This window comes from Phoenix dactylifera, chromosome 5 (assembly GCF_051530095.1).
Source record: "Phoenix dactylifera cultivar Ajwa chromosome 5, Ajwa_hap1_PhDact_Kaust_v1.1, whole genome shotgun sequence".
Classification (NCBI taxonomy): Eukaryota; Viridiplantae; Streptophyta; class Magnoliopsida; order Arecales; family Arecaceae; genus Phoenix; species Phoenix dactylifera.
This window is the reverse complement of record NC_143194.1, coordinates 8,256,388-8,272,491: the sequence shown is the minus strand read 5'-3', so window position 1 is coordinate 8,272,491 and position 16,104 is coordinate 8,256,388. Positions and strand designations below refer to the sequence as shown.

The window sequence follows — 16,104 nt, the reverse complement described above, 5'->3', positions numbered from 1 at the left end:
ACCTCAAGGGTGCATATTTAGCTGCCAACTTATATAAATATTCTAGAGTGCAAAATTTGATTATTGGATACATGTTATTTATATTGATATGAACATGGCCAATTGGGCTAGGAAAATGGAAACTAGCCAATCTTATACAAAATTTATTTCTAAAAAATAGAAGCATTATGCTACATTTTTCTAAACGATAGGAATGTTTCTTCATTTCTAGAAAATATATAAATGATTATAAAAAACTCCAAACAATGTAGAAGTACTGGTCTTTTAAAGACATCAAATAAAATTGGAATTCAAAAAGGGATTCAGCTTAGATCTTCAAAAAAAAATGATAAGCAAAAACAAATAAAAAAATATTCTGAAGCTCAGGCCTTATACCAAATAAAGCCAATAGGGCCCATGAATGATGTGAGTACCTGTGGGAGCATGCGTTTAGTCCCACATCAATTACTAGATAGATTTTGGATAGTTATATAGGACCAAGAAATTCAAATAGTATTTTATGGCTAATTTTTTTTTAAAGTAAGGTACAAATAGTATCGGTATAAATTCAGCCCATGATTTATGTGGACTAAGAGGCAATACAATACGGGCCCATTTGAGTAGATCATAGGCTAATCGTAGTATTTGTAATTGGATTTGTACCACCTGTGATTAGGTTTAAAAAGGTTTGGACCATTGGTTTGGCAAAATGCAAGAGCTTAAATGGAGGGAGCGAGAATCTACATGAGCATGCATTTAGTCATACATCACCTATGCATGGAGGCCACATTATAGGAAGAGAGACCTCAGCTAACCATCAACTCACTCCAATATAGTTTGAGAACGGAAATGCCACAATCCCAAATACAAGGGCATTTTGGGTTTTCCCATCTCCTAACGATCCGAATTCAATCCGTTCAAACATAAACGGATTTTTCATGAGGAAGAGGAACGTATGCTCACTCTTTTGTCAGTCACTCCGATGTTTTGTATTCCTACCCTTCCTCTCCTCCTTTACCATCCATCTACCATTTTTCTGGATTGCTTCCAGGTAATGGCGAAACCTAAACGATCTTGACCTTCTTAGATTTCGTTGTGTTTTGAAATCTATGCACTTGTACATATCTTCTTCTTTGGGCTAATTATCATATTGGCCTTCCTTCTTTGCGTAAATGCACTTTCCATCAGATTCTTTCTATTTTGTTCGAGCAGAGGATATAATACTGTTAATAGTTTCCCAACAGCTAGTTGAGTCCCAACCCAATCCACAATTGCTAGTTTCGGGGGCTTCTAGCATCTCTAGAGGAACATGGGAGGAGATCTATCCAACTTCACCGAACATGAGGATGGAAAATGCAATAAGCTTGGCTATTATAGTCCACATACTTGTTTCCCAATGGTAGTTTTCATTTATTCTTAGTATTTATCTAATTATAACAGATTTATTTTGCTTGTAGGCAATAGTTTTAAATGTTATAAAAAGTTAGACTACATATTTAATGTTTAATATTCGTTTTTTTTTTGTGTGTGTGTAAAACTATGTTATGAGAGAAAAGGAAAAAAGAAAATTTTATCTCATGCTAGTGCCTGGAAATTATCTTTTGGTATGCCCTTCCTGAAGATACTTGTTAAAAATGATATGTTGGTTCACAAAAATTTCTTAATATCTTTTTATTTATTTCTGAGACAAGTATTCTCTTATGTTTTCTCAAGTGTGCCATCATAGCAAATTTAATTTATTTTTTTACCTGAAAGAGCACTGGGAAAGAGAAAAGCCAATAGTGGCATGCACAGCCATGCTGGAGGGTGATTGCATGCATAGGTGGCACTCGCTACCAATGGCAAGCCAAAATGATTTCTAAGTACACATATTTGTTGCTAATACTGATACACCACCTTATAGATCAATTCTTCTGCATTGGTCTTATTGTGATTGTTTCTTGCACACGGTTTAGGCTGTTTGTTGGCAAAAACAACTTACAAAACCCAAGAAGTTATAATAATCCTAGCTTATTTTCTCTTAAAACGTAAAGTCGACTTTGGATTTGAGAATAAAAAATAATCATGCTATAAAAGAAATGTTATCCGTAACAGCATGGATTTTCTTTACTTTGCAACCAAAGTCTTAGTTTATTCCATAAAACCAAAGTCAGACTCAAGCTGGTGCAGAGCAACAAATGCAGGTGAAGGCAATAAGAGCAAGAAAACATGGAAAATATTCCTTGCTCTTCTGGAAAAGATTTTCAAAGAACCTCATCTTCGCGTGGGGTACTTGCAACAAGACAACAAGGGCTGCATGCATTCCAAATTCAAAACATGGTGAAGCTTCTGGGCCAATAACTAGAAGAAAAGAAAGAGAAGGTCCCAAACAGCATAACAGAGACCTATGCTTCACTGCTGCAAGAGCCAAGAGACTGCTTGCATCATGTATCTAGGCCAGAGTTTTGGGCTAATTTATCTGGAAACATGAGATAAATGGCTAAATGCTCACCAAACAGTAATCCTGAGGGATCGCAGAATTGATTCAACTCTCTTCTTCTCCCTCTCGGGGTGCAAGTTTTGATTTTCAAACCCATAATTTCTACTACATTTTTTTAAGGAAAATAATTTCATGCGACATAAAATGGCGATTATTTTGTTTACAGACATCTGGAACATCACTACTGCTAGTGATGACTACTCCAAAAGCTCTATAATAACATTTTATGTATGCAGACCATTTATCTTTGCAATGATAATATAGAACCAAAAAAAGTAGGAAAGATGGTAATTGAAACCCCTCAATCCTCAATCTCAACCCAAAATGTACTGCCCATGAGTTTACCTTCTCTAGGGTTTTCCTAGTAGGATGGTCAAAATATTCTTGTGAAATGGCTAAAAAAGCAACGGATGAATAAAAGTACATCCTACTTGATTATGACAAGCAATAGTTCTGATCTACAAACACAGCATAAAGACGATTCCCAAACTGGTCCAATTGACATCTATTTCAATTGATAAATGTTGCTACAACTTCCTAAATGAGACTAGTTTGTAGTTGGTTTACTAAATTTCATAATGTCGTCACTGTAATTGTATACACAGAAATACTGCTTACCTCTTTCATTTGAGTGTGGTTCAACAGAGAGAACTTGATTTGATTCTAGACTTGCTACCTAGCACTTAGATGAACTTACAGCCCTTCTATAGCTGATCTACAATTGATCAAATAAATTACCCTGCTTTATATGTTTTTTGAAATCAAGGAACCTGTAACAGCTGTAAAATCTCCCTAGGAAATGTTCCTGACAAGGAACTCAGTCTCCATTTAAATCCATCTGAAATCAAAGGCCACAAAAATGTTTAAGGAAAAATTTTCCACATGCATTCCAAGCCAAGCTCTAAGGAACTGCCAATGAGACCAGCTGGTTCTCTACTTCTTGCCAATTATGAACCTTGGTCACCAGCGGGTGCGAGGTTGCAGAGTTAGTCTTGCACCAGGGATATGAGTTTTCATAGTCAAAGAGTAAGACTCTGATACCTACATCTGCACATTCAAGAGCGTATCGGGGGTTGTCATCAATCAGAACTTGGGCTCCCAAAGACCTGTGAAGAGTAATTCAATATATCAGTGTAAAACAATATGAAGCTTCGATGCGATTTATGGAAATGGATGAAGGAGCAAAGGCTCATCTTGTCGGATGAGAGAATAAATTCAACTCAAGAACTAGCCTGGTTTTTATGGTTGGAACTGGGGTCAAATTCAAGGAGTATTTTAGTTTAACAAAATGGACGGAATGCAAAAGAGCTTGGACAAAAAATGCTTAAGAATATACCAGTACATGACATAAGTCCTGAAACTTATTAAAAAGGAATAGAAGGCAAAAGAAGCATCAGATAAAACTTGACAAAAGACTTAATTACCAAACACCCAGTATTAAAACATTGTATTTGATTGTATTTTATTTACGAAACTTGAGCACATGTTGGAGCGAATCCTCATGAAGTCATGACCATTAGGTCATCAGGTCAAGTATGTACAAATTTGATAGATAGAGCAACACAAATTTGTAATATGCTACATATAAAGGTCTGCAAGAAGAATGAAAAGAAAATAAAGACACCAAGATAACACTCTATGCTGTAACATAAGTACATTATATACAATTTCTTTAATAATTTAATTCTACTTGTGCATTTATGAAGTCTATCAAGCACATTCATATCGCAATACTAACATCCGTCGTCATGTCAGGCTTCTGCGAACGTGGTCAGGAAATAAGCCCAGACGTTGTGGGAGAAAAGCATGTTTCTAAAATTTGGCTTGTTGACAATATCTGATAATGCAAGAAAAAATAGCTATCTATAAATGCAAGTATCCAAATGTCTAGGAGGAGGTTCATTTTCCGATTAGCAGCTTTAAAATCTTAACTCAAAACAATGAAAGACATGCAAGCATAAAGCATATAATAGAACTAATCATGTTTTAAGCTAAAGAGAGCATCAAACTCAATTAACATGGCTTACTTGCAAATCTCAGATTTTGGCCGTGATTGTCCATCCAAAGCAAAATGATTCCCAAAGTGAATCTCCTGAAACAATCCAGGATAATGCTTTTCAATCCACTTCAGTGTGTCTTCTTTGATTGCATGCTGCCGAGATCTTTTCAAAGCAACAACTTATTCAGAGAAATTGCATCAATTGTGGCAAGTAAAAACATAAATAGTTGCATCATTCAGAACAAAAATCACATCAAAAATATCCATATGAGGAAGACTTACGTCACCACTGATAAATTGCAAAATGTGGCCAGTTTGTGAAGAACATGTTGAGCACCTGGGATAGGATGAATACCCTCTTTGAAATAAACAGTTTTAAAGAACTCATGAACACGGATATCAGCTGCCACAATAAGCAAAAAAAGAGCTTTATATAATCAAGGAGAACTAGTAGATGTTGTCAAATATAATAAATAAAATTCTACTTGTCTGCATCAAATAACTCATTAGTTTTGCATTACAAGGTAAAATGTAACATGTACAGTATATGGGATATTGAGTGGCACCTTCCGCTCGAGAACAATTCCATATCTGTTGAGAATCACATACAAATGCATAAGCATTTGAGTTGCAACAGAGAACTAAGGGAAAAAGTGAGATCATTCATTATATTAAAAAAGGAGACCAAGAACCAAGCTTCCATATAGCCACCCAATCAAAAAAAAAAAAGAAATAAAGAAAGTGAAGCCATTGGATAGTACCTTGAAAAACTCGTATACATAGTACTCTGTCACTGTGTGATTTGAGGAGTAGCGATCCGCAATAAATTGGTTTAAAGCTGAGAGAAAGCTTCCGAGGACTGAAAATAAGATAACCAGAGGAACCAAAAGATTAGATCATATATCCAGAAAAAGTTTCATAATAGAATACAATCATTTAACCATGACATTAATACATAGCCTCATTTGCAAACAGAACTATGATATTCAGAAAAACAAATAAAAATTTCTTCTTCATTTTTTGAGAAACTTACGTCCTATGCTTACAGAAAAAATGCTGAGAGACCAAATTAAATAATATAAAGCATCAACTATAAAGTTTCATAAGAATACCAGTGCCCAGATTTTATATTTGCAATAATCTACAACATCCACCAACGAGCATAATGAGAGCAAGATGAGAATTTTCATATAATGTCATAAAATTTATAAGCAATCAACTAACTCATACATGCATCCAGATTTTGCATACAGCAATTGTACTAAAGGGACACTGTTCCAACATAAACTGCTCAGAGTCGACTGTCTAACTTTACAGGCTTATTCCTTAAGCTTCAGAGCTCATGCTTCCCGTATGCTTACAAGTGTGATTGCTACATCAGCAATTAATGTTGGACCTAAATACTTACAGGTCCTTCAACTTATATTCAGGGGTTGCAGTTCCAAGTAACAGAAGGGATTAACAGATATCATGGATGGCTTGCAGGCTGTAGCACATGGCATTGACATTTTTTGTCAGAACTTGGATGTTAGATCTTGGGTAGTGGTTTTTATTTTGAGCAAACAATCCTGACTCCAATGTGACACTAAGCGTACAACTCAAACGCGACAATGAGAACCCAGGTAGAACTCCCAAGAATCGTACCTTGCTCCTAATAAAGTTTCAGGACTTTTAAAATTTATTCACCATAAGCAAGAAAAATGCATTAAAAAAGAACTTAACCCTCCTAAAGAATCAAAAGTATGAAGAACTGAAGGCAAAGCGAACAGAAAGTAAAAAAAGCAATGCATAGAAAATGGATACACATCTCAACATGACAACTGCAAAACATGAATTCATTTTCTTTTTAAATCTTGATGTCAAGGTTGTCAAAAGCAAAAGTTGCCCTCATGTCAATGGAACCCCACATCTCCTGAGGCGCTAAGTGCGAAAAGGGTGCTCGAAGAAAGGAAAGTGCTAATTCATGAAAAGTTAAATAAATTCATTAGCAGCAAATGCTATCTGTATCTAAAACAACACAAATATCATAAAATTAATCACTCAAGTTTTGACATCTTAAATCATAATCATCTTTAACATTGGATATAACACTCCATATCCTGGAAAACATCACATCAAGATACCAGTTTAAATTACATGCTTTTAAACAAGAGCAGCAAAAATAACCTGTTAGAAATCCTAAATAGCTTCAAAATTCAAATATGGCTATAAAGTACCACTTCCCAACTCAGCATACTCGATGTTTTTCACTTAAAGAAAAATAAATTGCAGAACATATTAAAGTAACCCCTCATGTGTAAGGGCTCTATTAGAACAAGATGCCCCTTAAAACAGCTAACGGAGTTCTAGAAGAATGACAAAAAAGGGAAAAGAAGAATAATGATAGACAACGAAGAAGCACTCACTTGCATGCCTTTCGCTTTGTCTTAGGGCTTGTCTAGGGATTGATTCAGTAAAGTCACCTCAATCGGGGACTGTTGAGGCACTCAAATGTCTCCCCTCACTTGAAAATTTAGGGAAGTGCTCGGAGCACATTAGATAATACTGCTTGATGTTGTGTAAATAGACACCAAGGAATATGAATACTAGGTGTACCCGTCAGTACATAGTACACAAGCGATTAACTACTATCCACTACCTCACTGGGGCAATTCGTGGGCAAACTGACCTGAACCAGCCCTAATTGACTCCATACTACTGAATACCAAGCCTAAAGGTATTTACGCCCTCTATCTCCCTCCCTCTCACCTTTCCTTTTTTGCCCCTTTCTTTTCTTTTGCTTCTACTTGATATCATGCTGCATGTACTATGCTAGCCAGTGATGAGTATGGGCCTAACTGCATTTTGTTAAAACCTAAACAGAAAGTACATATAAGGACATATCCAGGAAATTGCCATTTGATGAATTCTTCCTTCCAAGATGAGAGTTTTAGCCATCTCCTACCAGAAAGCATGACTGATCGTCAAAGGACATAAGAATTACAAGAGCATATGGCTAAAGCAATATCAATAGGATTATGATCCCAAGCATTACGACATCTATGATAATCATCTTTTAAAGAGGTCTACCATTGTGCCATCTCCTACCCAAAAAAAAAAAGATAAAACGTGGTTGTCATAAGTATCATTAAATCACATTTAGCTTTTCCTAGAAAAATTCTATCATTTAACTGCACAACTATAACTTACAGAGAAGGGGGGACAATGCTTATATATATTGCCAAACATAAGTACGCGACTATAAAAGTGTATCTCACCCAGATTTTACACCTATACATGGATCCAATTAGAAGCTCAAGCACAGAGTTGGGCCTTTTCCATAAAATAAAAAAGAAAAATGGCAAGATGCAGCACAGGTATCTAGAGCAAGACATCAGCATGCTAAGATATGAAAGAGGTGGATGGTTTATTTTACAGCACTAAATAGATGACCTTACACAGTTCCTAGCCACTAAACTTATGGGCCAACCACCTAGACCTCCCTGCATGCAAGCTAGCTGCATATTGGGTGTCCAAGCGCCATGCCAAGGCCTAGGCAGCCAAGGTGGATTAGACTATCTTTTAGGCGACTAATGTAGTAGTAGGTAAGGCAATTTGAGGTAATATGACCTATGCCTAAACATCTTACTTAGCTACAACTCATGAACTTTATTAATTATTGATTAATTATTTGCTTCAAATTTTGCATTTATTATTCATTATTTGTTAGAGTTGCTTGCTACATTAACTAAAATTCTTGAGCATTTTTTAGGCCAAACAATTAAAACTATAGGATGACATGCAAGAAAAATTTGCATCGCTACAAATTGATACGTCATGACTAAAACAGATCCTAAAATAAATGTCATCCTTCTAATATATTTCCATAGTGTGTATTTGTGTTTTTAGTCCACTTAGTTACTCACCTAAGCACTATGCAGTCCCTTGGCCACCTGTGTACTGCAGTTCATCATTTACAACATTTCTCTAGTAAATCCATAGATAAAAGGTCATGGGTCTACTATTATTATTAGCAACTAGGTGCCAAGCGTCAAAATCATAACCAAGTCTGTAAAGATATACCGGTAATATAGATCAACATTGACCAATTTGGATAGATGGTATGATTACCTTAGCTGTTTAATAACTATAGACTTACTAATAATGCATATGATGAATTTGATTCTTTTCATTATTGGCAAGCATGCCTTATACGATCTACCAAAAGTGGTTTGCATTCGGTGGAGTATTCAATTTGAAGCGCAATATGTGGGTCACGAAACCTTAAAGTCATAAATTAATGTTTCTTGCTTGTCTTTAACATCTTAGTTTTCTAAACAATATGTATAACCAAATTCACATTAAAGTGGTGCCATGTAGGTCCTACTGATGCTCTTTAAATGCATGTCAATTTTCCAATAATAATTTATTTGACCATCGTTTTCATCCATATTATTTGTAAATAAAGCCTATTGAAGTAATTTGGCATCCAGTTGCCATCAAAGTTAAACAGAAGTTTTATCTGAATCGAGGTTTATTGCATTGACACTGAGCACCAAACTAGTACCTCACCAGTACATTTGAGCCCTACAAACACATGATATACTGCTAGAGGTGAGGTAGCAGTTGTGCCGTGTATCAGTAATTAGTACAATGCCGTATCAAGCCCTTATACTTTATTGATGCCCTATCGATATGGCCTGCCTGTTATGGAATGGTAGATTCGTTACAGAAAAACTTGATCTAAATAAAGAAGACAAGGTTGTGAAATAAGTGTTGTCAAAATCTTATGACTATAATCTAGATCAAAATAGCCCCAAATAATCTAGATCTCATCATTTGATCAGAAACAATTATGATCTTATGACCCTCCCCAAACCCCGTAGTGGCAGAGCCTCGTGCATCAGGCAACCCTTTTTGTATATCTAGATCAGTATTATGGATCTCACAATCCCTTTAATCATTGAATGTAACTTAACCCATTTTTATTTACATATTCAATCAGGTGAAAGTCCATTTTCTATATGTACGGATTTTTATATTTAATGGATAGTAATTTAGCATATTCTTACTTTTGACGTGTCTCTTATCTTGTTAAATTTCTAGAAGAAAATCATGAGGTGATCTAGGGTACTCTTAAAGAAAATCAGCAGGGGGAAATCTTCCTATCAGTGGTTTGATCCGTGATCCAGTCTGATCTAACCACTTATAAGATTTGCAATTAAACCCGATCTTGACAACATTGTGCCTAACAGAATGATGCTTAGCTGAGAGAAATATTGGAAACAAAAAGCAAAACTTGGATGACAAAAAGAACAAGGACTGAACTACAGCCATTAAAGCAACAAACTTCCGACCCACATATCATATGATCACGCCAACCACTATTTTCAAGGCCACGATATGCTAAAGAGAATTTGGCCATTTAGAATTTTTCCTCCTCTAGGAGTGGAAGTTCTAATTATATTAACATAAATGCTGAAGCCATTTCAAAGCAGTGGAAAGAGGAAATGTTGCTTTAAGCAAAAAAAAAAAAAAAGAAGAAATGTTGCTCACCTGAAAGGATGTAAGGAGATAGTAGTGTTTTGATGAATTTTAGGCTAGAGTTAAGCTTCCTACTTTCTGAAAAGCATATGTACTACCACTTCTGAAAACAACAATTAAAAGAAACCGTGAAATAGGTCCACCTTCTAGATGTCAAGAAATCATTCAAATAAGCTGAAAGGTATCCTATTGACCACATTAGATGCCTGAGTCAAGAAGATCCCAAAACCTACATTTTTTTATATTCCAAAATCCAGTGCTGCAACATAAGGTGAAGGAAATCCCACTCAACATCTTTCTACTAAATTTCTTATCCTTTTTTTGTTTCCTTTTCTTTTTCGTTTCTTCCTGTTATCTTTACATTGATGAACTGCAAAAAAAATCTCTTAGATTTTCGTCTTCCTCCATTAAAACCCCAAACTTGGTAGCAGTTTTGAAACCAATGTATAATCACAACTCACACAAGACATAAAATTGCAATCAATGGTGACAATAACAATGAATGTCTCTACCCTCTCCAAACTAATCCGATTTAAAAAAGAAAAAGTTGCAGCTTTCAGAAGATTAATTGTGCATCACCACCAACCAGAAACTACTTCAGAACGTATATAAGAGCTATTCTAGTTGGAGCATCTATAGACAGTATTCTCTAAAATAATAATTGAAGACAAGAACAAGTCAATCCCAGGTTGGTGCAGCCTATTTCAGCACAAGGGCATAATGCTCCACAGGGTAACAGTAATCTCTTTTGCAAATATATAATGTGGCAAGGAATCATTCTTTTCTAAAAATCCTTACAAGTTCCAAGCATCAAACAGAACTTAATATGTAAAGAAGATGTTGTATGTATAGCAAGTTGCATGCAAGCTAGAACTAGGGAACTTTATATAAAGATAAAATACTTAATGCTTACTAAAGCTTCCACAGATATTGGTACATGCCATCAATAAAAAGTTTATCATTGAAAAACAACCGCATCCCTCTTCCTCAACCAACAATGTACAATGAAAGCCTCATATAAACAGGAATAATATCAGTGATAACAATAATCGAACACATGCCATAGAAGCAAATATACTAATGCATACTAAGGGCTTATAACAGATACCTTCATCAACATCAACAGCAACCACCAATTTCTCGGGCAATGAATGGTCAGAAAATCCAAGGGGATTTCCATGTATGCATGCTCCATTTCCATTCACCAATTTTGCACCCACCTCCTCTCCAAAGACTACTTCAGAATTACGAAGGGATTCGCAATAAGGTGCCACGGCATGAGCCTTTCCTCTTTCATCATCGACTCTTCTAAAAACATCATCATGGCGACCCATACAGCTTCTCAATCTCAAGGTATTAGACGAAATTTTTCTGAAACTAATTCTCATATCAACCCAAGCCCGACTACGGAATCTACCCTGCTCGTAAGATTCACTCAACTGACTAAACCCACAGAAGGTTGCAGAAAAGGGATGCTTAGTTAAAGCCATAGAACCACGAATACTCCAAAGAGTCTGGAATTGACAAGAGAATAATCGCAAAGCTTCTCTCTTTATCATCACTGTGCACACATTCCAGCGAAATCCAAACCCTTCAAACAATAACTACAGCCCAAATCTCTAGAACAGAAAATCCCCAACAAAAAATCAATCACAATTCATCATAAAATCAATAACTTTTTTGCAAAAAATACCAAAGAATCAAAACGCTAAGGGACCTAAAAGGCAAAGCAACAATGTATGAATCAAAAACGGCGGCTTGAATCAAATTTTTTTTTTAAAAAAAAAAACCCTGCTACCCTTTCAAAAATCCACAATTTCTATCCTGAAAGCACCAACCGTCCACCGCCAGAATCGAATCAATATTGCTTCAGACGATGGAAAAAATTCGACACCCAATTGAAAAAAAACTTCTCTTCCATGACAGATATAAAGAGAAATAGGATTGGTTGGTGCCGTAAAAACGCAAAATCCCACAATGTGGCAACACCGGAGACACCCCGGAAACAAAAATATCACAAGAAAACAATATCAAAAACGGGAAAAGGATAAATTTCTAGTTAGAGACGCGGAATTGAGGGGCTGCAACTCCTCTGGAGGAAGAATTCTCGCTCCCAGAGAAGTTCGGAAATCGGAGAGATCTCCCTTTATCTTTGCCTATTTTTTAGGGTTTTGGGGAGTTATTTTTGTGAATGGTTTTGGAGAGAATTTCTCCGTAAATTTCGATCTTGTGCTCGTTCCGGGACGGTGGTTTTTTTTGTTTTTGGAAAGAGAGAGGATGGTTGGGCCGCCTGGAGGACGATCTAGACCGTACGATGCACGGGGTCACCTGTCTGCACAGCAAATCCAACGGTCAGGATCGGCCGGAGAGGCTGAGGTATGCAGTTCTGATTCAAGTGGTCCCTGCAGGTTGTTGATTGACATGGAATTGGCGGAGACCAAAAAGGATCCCAATCCTAGATAAAAACCATTTTTTTTAAAAAAAAGCACGAAAATAAAAATAAGAATTCGAATTATAAAATTAAGTAAAAGAAAAAAAAATAGACAAAGGCAAAAAAAATACTTGATTAATGAACTTTTTAAAATCCTAATTAGATTAGCCGGTGCTGGCAAGTAGATTCCACATGTCACTAATAGCTTTTTGACTATTATTTTGAAAAGTAAACTTTTTGGGTTTCGCTTTGGTTGATACCAACTTTCAAATTTTTTAATTCAATATTTCAAGCATAATCCTACCGTCAAAAACCTCTACCGAAATTTTATCAGTCATTACACATGAGAAAATGAGAACATTAACATAGTATATTTTATAGTTCAAAGGGCATATGATATGATACTCTTTAATGCTTAATTATAGAGATTAAATTGAAATTTACATTTGACTTAAGAAAATATATGGAAAAGAAAAAGCAAAAAATTAAGAAAATATTAAATACTATAATAGATTTTTTTAATTTATTAATTTTCAAAAAAGTTAAGCTTTTTACATAATTTTTTTAGCAATCAAATATATTTGGATTTCTTGAATCTAGTTTCTGCTTTTGGAAAAGATTTTGACCCTAGTCACACGTCATTGTTTTAGATATTTCAAGGAAGCCTTTTTGTTGAAGATTCCCACGAGTTTTATTGTATAGTCATAGCCATACAAAAGATGTGTGATAAATGATATACGCCATTATTGATCCCCACAGTACAATTTGGATGATACATTTTATTTTAAGCAAAATCGAAAGAATCGACATTCAGGGGGGGTGTTTGTTATAGAAGATCTTTTTAAGATCAAAAGTCATATAGGCGTAGATAATGAGATCGCTATGTTTAGTTGCATTACCATAATCTTATATAGCATTGATCCTAAATCTCTACTTCTCAAATCACCATCCAATCCAGTGATAGGACACACATTTTTGAGATCGAGTATCCAAAATTATTCTAAAGTGATGATCTTGGGCTGAAATTTGAGGATAAAAATATTCCTTACTCCAGCAAAAAAATAGCATATTACTATAATATATAATATATAATATATAATTATATATTATATTATGTTGATATTATACATTGTATTAGTGATAATTTATCCTATAATATATTATTAAACATAATATTGTCATATTAGTATTCAATGATAATTTGAAATCATAGTAGAAATATATTATTGCATTTTATATTTACACAATGAAATTATATAATATATTACTTCTATTTGCCTTATTTTCTTAATCAAAATAAACATTAATATCAAAAAAAATATTATAAATACAAATAAAAATATTAATTCTATAATACTAATTAATATATCTTTATAGGACTAGTAATTTATAGGACTACTAAATATATTTTTATGAAATATATTAATTTTTACTATAATATATTTTATGTGATTAGTAAAAATATTTTTATAAAATATATTAGTGGAAGTTTTGATATTATATGGTCAGTGATTTTGGATTTCCATAGAATACCAAATAAATTACTTATGAATATATGGAAATTTTTAATTACTAAAACATAGCAAACCAAATGCGGTAATCTTAGATCATTGATGATCGAATTATCTTAGGATAATAATTATTAAGAATCTAAGATCATTTTGGTGATCTTATTTGGCTCACCAAACGCCACTATAGTACAATTTTAGAAATCAAGTGCACCATACAAATTCAGCTTTTGGATTTTTGACAATAAGATAATTAGAGAGCATGTGAGATTACAGAATACAGATGCATGATTTTTCACAGATTAATGTTAAATCTTCGTGCATCGATAGGCAAATGTAATACCAAATTTGAAACTCCAATGCTGGTCCCAAGGGTCAACTGTTTTTTTTTTTTCCAATTTTATATGCAATCCATATTCTCTTGTTCCATAGTTCGTCGCACCAGCTATGAAGGAATATTATCCAAGACTACTGGAGGATATCTTCTTCTGACCCCCCGTCATCATTAATTCACATTTCAAAGTTGACATTCTTGACGTTACGATATATAGTTTTGCTTTGCTTTCAGTGTTCGTGATAAAGAAAAGACAAGGTTGGTGGTTTGGTATCCGGTTGCTCCAGGAGAATGGCTTTAGTTTGACTTGAGTATACTATTTGTAACCACATAATTTCCTAAGAGAATTAACTATTTGTTTTAAAAGCAACCCTATTAGCTTTGTAAAAAGGCCCCGCAGGTATCTTTTATTTGGAGATGGAAAAAAGAGAGAGAAGAAAAGTGGAGTTACAGGGATGCGCGATAGGGGGTGCAGCCTATGGTTCGCTTGACCTGGACCTGGAGCTGAGCTAATATTTTTAATGAGCTGTATTGATCTTGGGTCACAAGCTTCAAGATTAGTTTAAAATTGGGTTTGGCTCCGGTTGGGTCAGTAATTTGGAAGCTCCATAGCCCAGCCTTGCCTGGTCCTCAATTTATAAGAGCATAATATATGCATTTTAGGGTACTTGCACCATGTATTTCAAATTGTATACATGAGACACTGTATCATTTTAAATTAAATGAAACCCTATGTACTGGAAAAAAAAGGAAACCCTAATTTTTGGTATCACATAGTGTTACGACCGAAGAGAGGACTAGTATTGGATCATGAAGAGAATGATTATCTCGTCCAAAAATCATTTGTAAATTGAAATCCATAATTGGCTAGACAAATTTTAGCTTAAGCTCATTAATAACACACTGGGCTGCGTTGAAGCCAAAATTGCTGGCTCAGTAGAGCTCAAGTTAAGCTTGCGCTGGGTCTCCAATGAATCCGGTCAAGCCAAGTCCACCGTTGCCTTGGACCAACTTGCCTAAGATGCACTAATGGGAAGGTGACTCGAGATAATTTTCATTTTGCTCACCATTAAACCAGATATGTTCGATCACATATGTGGAGTCTATGACGGAGGTAAAATGATAGCCATCACGGAAGTGATTCAAATTCATGAGTTTCAACTCGCCCGAGCTCGAGCTTTGCTCTGATACCATGTTAACTGGTTCCAAAAATTAGATAGGTATAGGAAGTGTCAACGAAATATATCAGCTTAACAAAAATAATGATAAGAAATCTATCTTTTCGAAGTCTTAACAAAAATAATGATAAGAAATCTCTTTATATAATAATAATTATTATTACATTATTGGGCTTGCAGGCAGATCAAGTCATTGTTTGACAAGTCCCTGTTTCACACACACACACACACACACACACACACACAGATAGAGAGAGAGAGAGAGAGAGAGAGAGAGAGAGAGAGAGAGAGAGAGAGAGAGAGAGAGAGGGAAGAAGCTAAATAGGAGTATGATCAGATTTAGTATTGAAGAGGATTGAACATGGCATAGACACAACAAGAAACCTTATCAGCTCTGTGAGCCAATATGCTGGAATTTTGAAGATTCTGGTATTTGCAACAGCCACCAATCGCAATCACGGCATTCTGGCCTGGCCTTGAAAATTGAATAATATTGAGCTAATGGATTAAATCATCCAACCTTTATGTTTAGGAACAAAAAATGTTGTTCGAAACTTTCTGATCAAATTTTCAATTCTTCATGAGACCAGACCTAAATTATCCCGTTCAGCATCGACCAACCAGTTCTGATCAAGTAATTGAATGACTTGATCACTATACCATTAGATAGTTG

At 35.1% G+C, this 16,104-nt stretch overlaps 1 protein-coding gene across 4 annotated transcripts; it reads right to left on the bottom strand.

Annotated features, from left to right (window-relative positions):
- Nucleotides 1-3,179: 3,179 nt before the first annotated feature.
- LOC103716941 (uncharacterized) lies at nucleotides 3,180-12,225 on the bottom strand. Of its 4 annotated transcripts, none has more exons than XM_008805148.5 (6): nucleotides 11,089-12,225; nucleotides 5,219-5,316; nucleotides 5,024-5,048; nucleotides 4,740-4,860; nucleotides 4,486-4,620; nucleotides 3,180-3,564 (listed from the first exon to the last, which is right to left on the bottom strand). In XM_008805148.5, the coding sequence occupies exons 1-6, from the start codon at nucleotides 11,537-11,539 to the stop codon at nucleotides 3,360-3,362; spliced, it is 1,035 nt and encodes a 344-aa protein (XP_008803370.3). In that variant the 5' UTR covers nucleotides 11,540-12,225; the 3' UTR covers nucleotides 3,180-3,359. The 4 variants fall into 4 exon arrangements, with proteins under 4 accessions (XP_008803370.3, XP_008803368.3, XP_038972257.2 ...); XM_008805146.5 differs by having other exon boundaries at nucleotides 4,979-5,048; nucleotides 11,089-12,217; XM_039116329.2 differs by having other exon boundaries at nucleotides 4,486-4,550; nucleotides 11,089-12,217.
- Nucleotides 12,226-16,104: the final 3,879 nt, after the last annotated feature.

Excerpts from the sequence above, each read along its gene's own strand:
- LOC103716941 (XM_008805146.5), bottom strand. The coding sequence starts at position 11,539 with ATGATAAAGAGAGAAGCTTTGCGATTATTCTCTTGTCAATTCCAGACT. Across the intron at positions 5,317-11,088 it reads TGCTGTTGATGTTGATGAAG|TCCTCGGAAGCTTTCTCTCA; the intron begins GTATCTGTTATA and ends TCTTATTTTCAG. Across the intron at positions 5,049-5,218 it reads ATGTATACGAGTTTTTCAAG|ATATGGAATTGTTCTCGAGC; the intron begins GTACTATCCAAT and ends GATTCTCAACAG.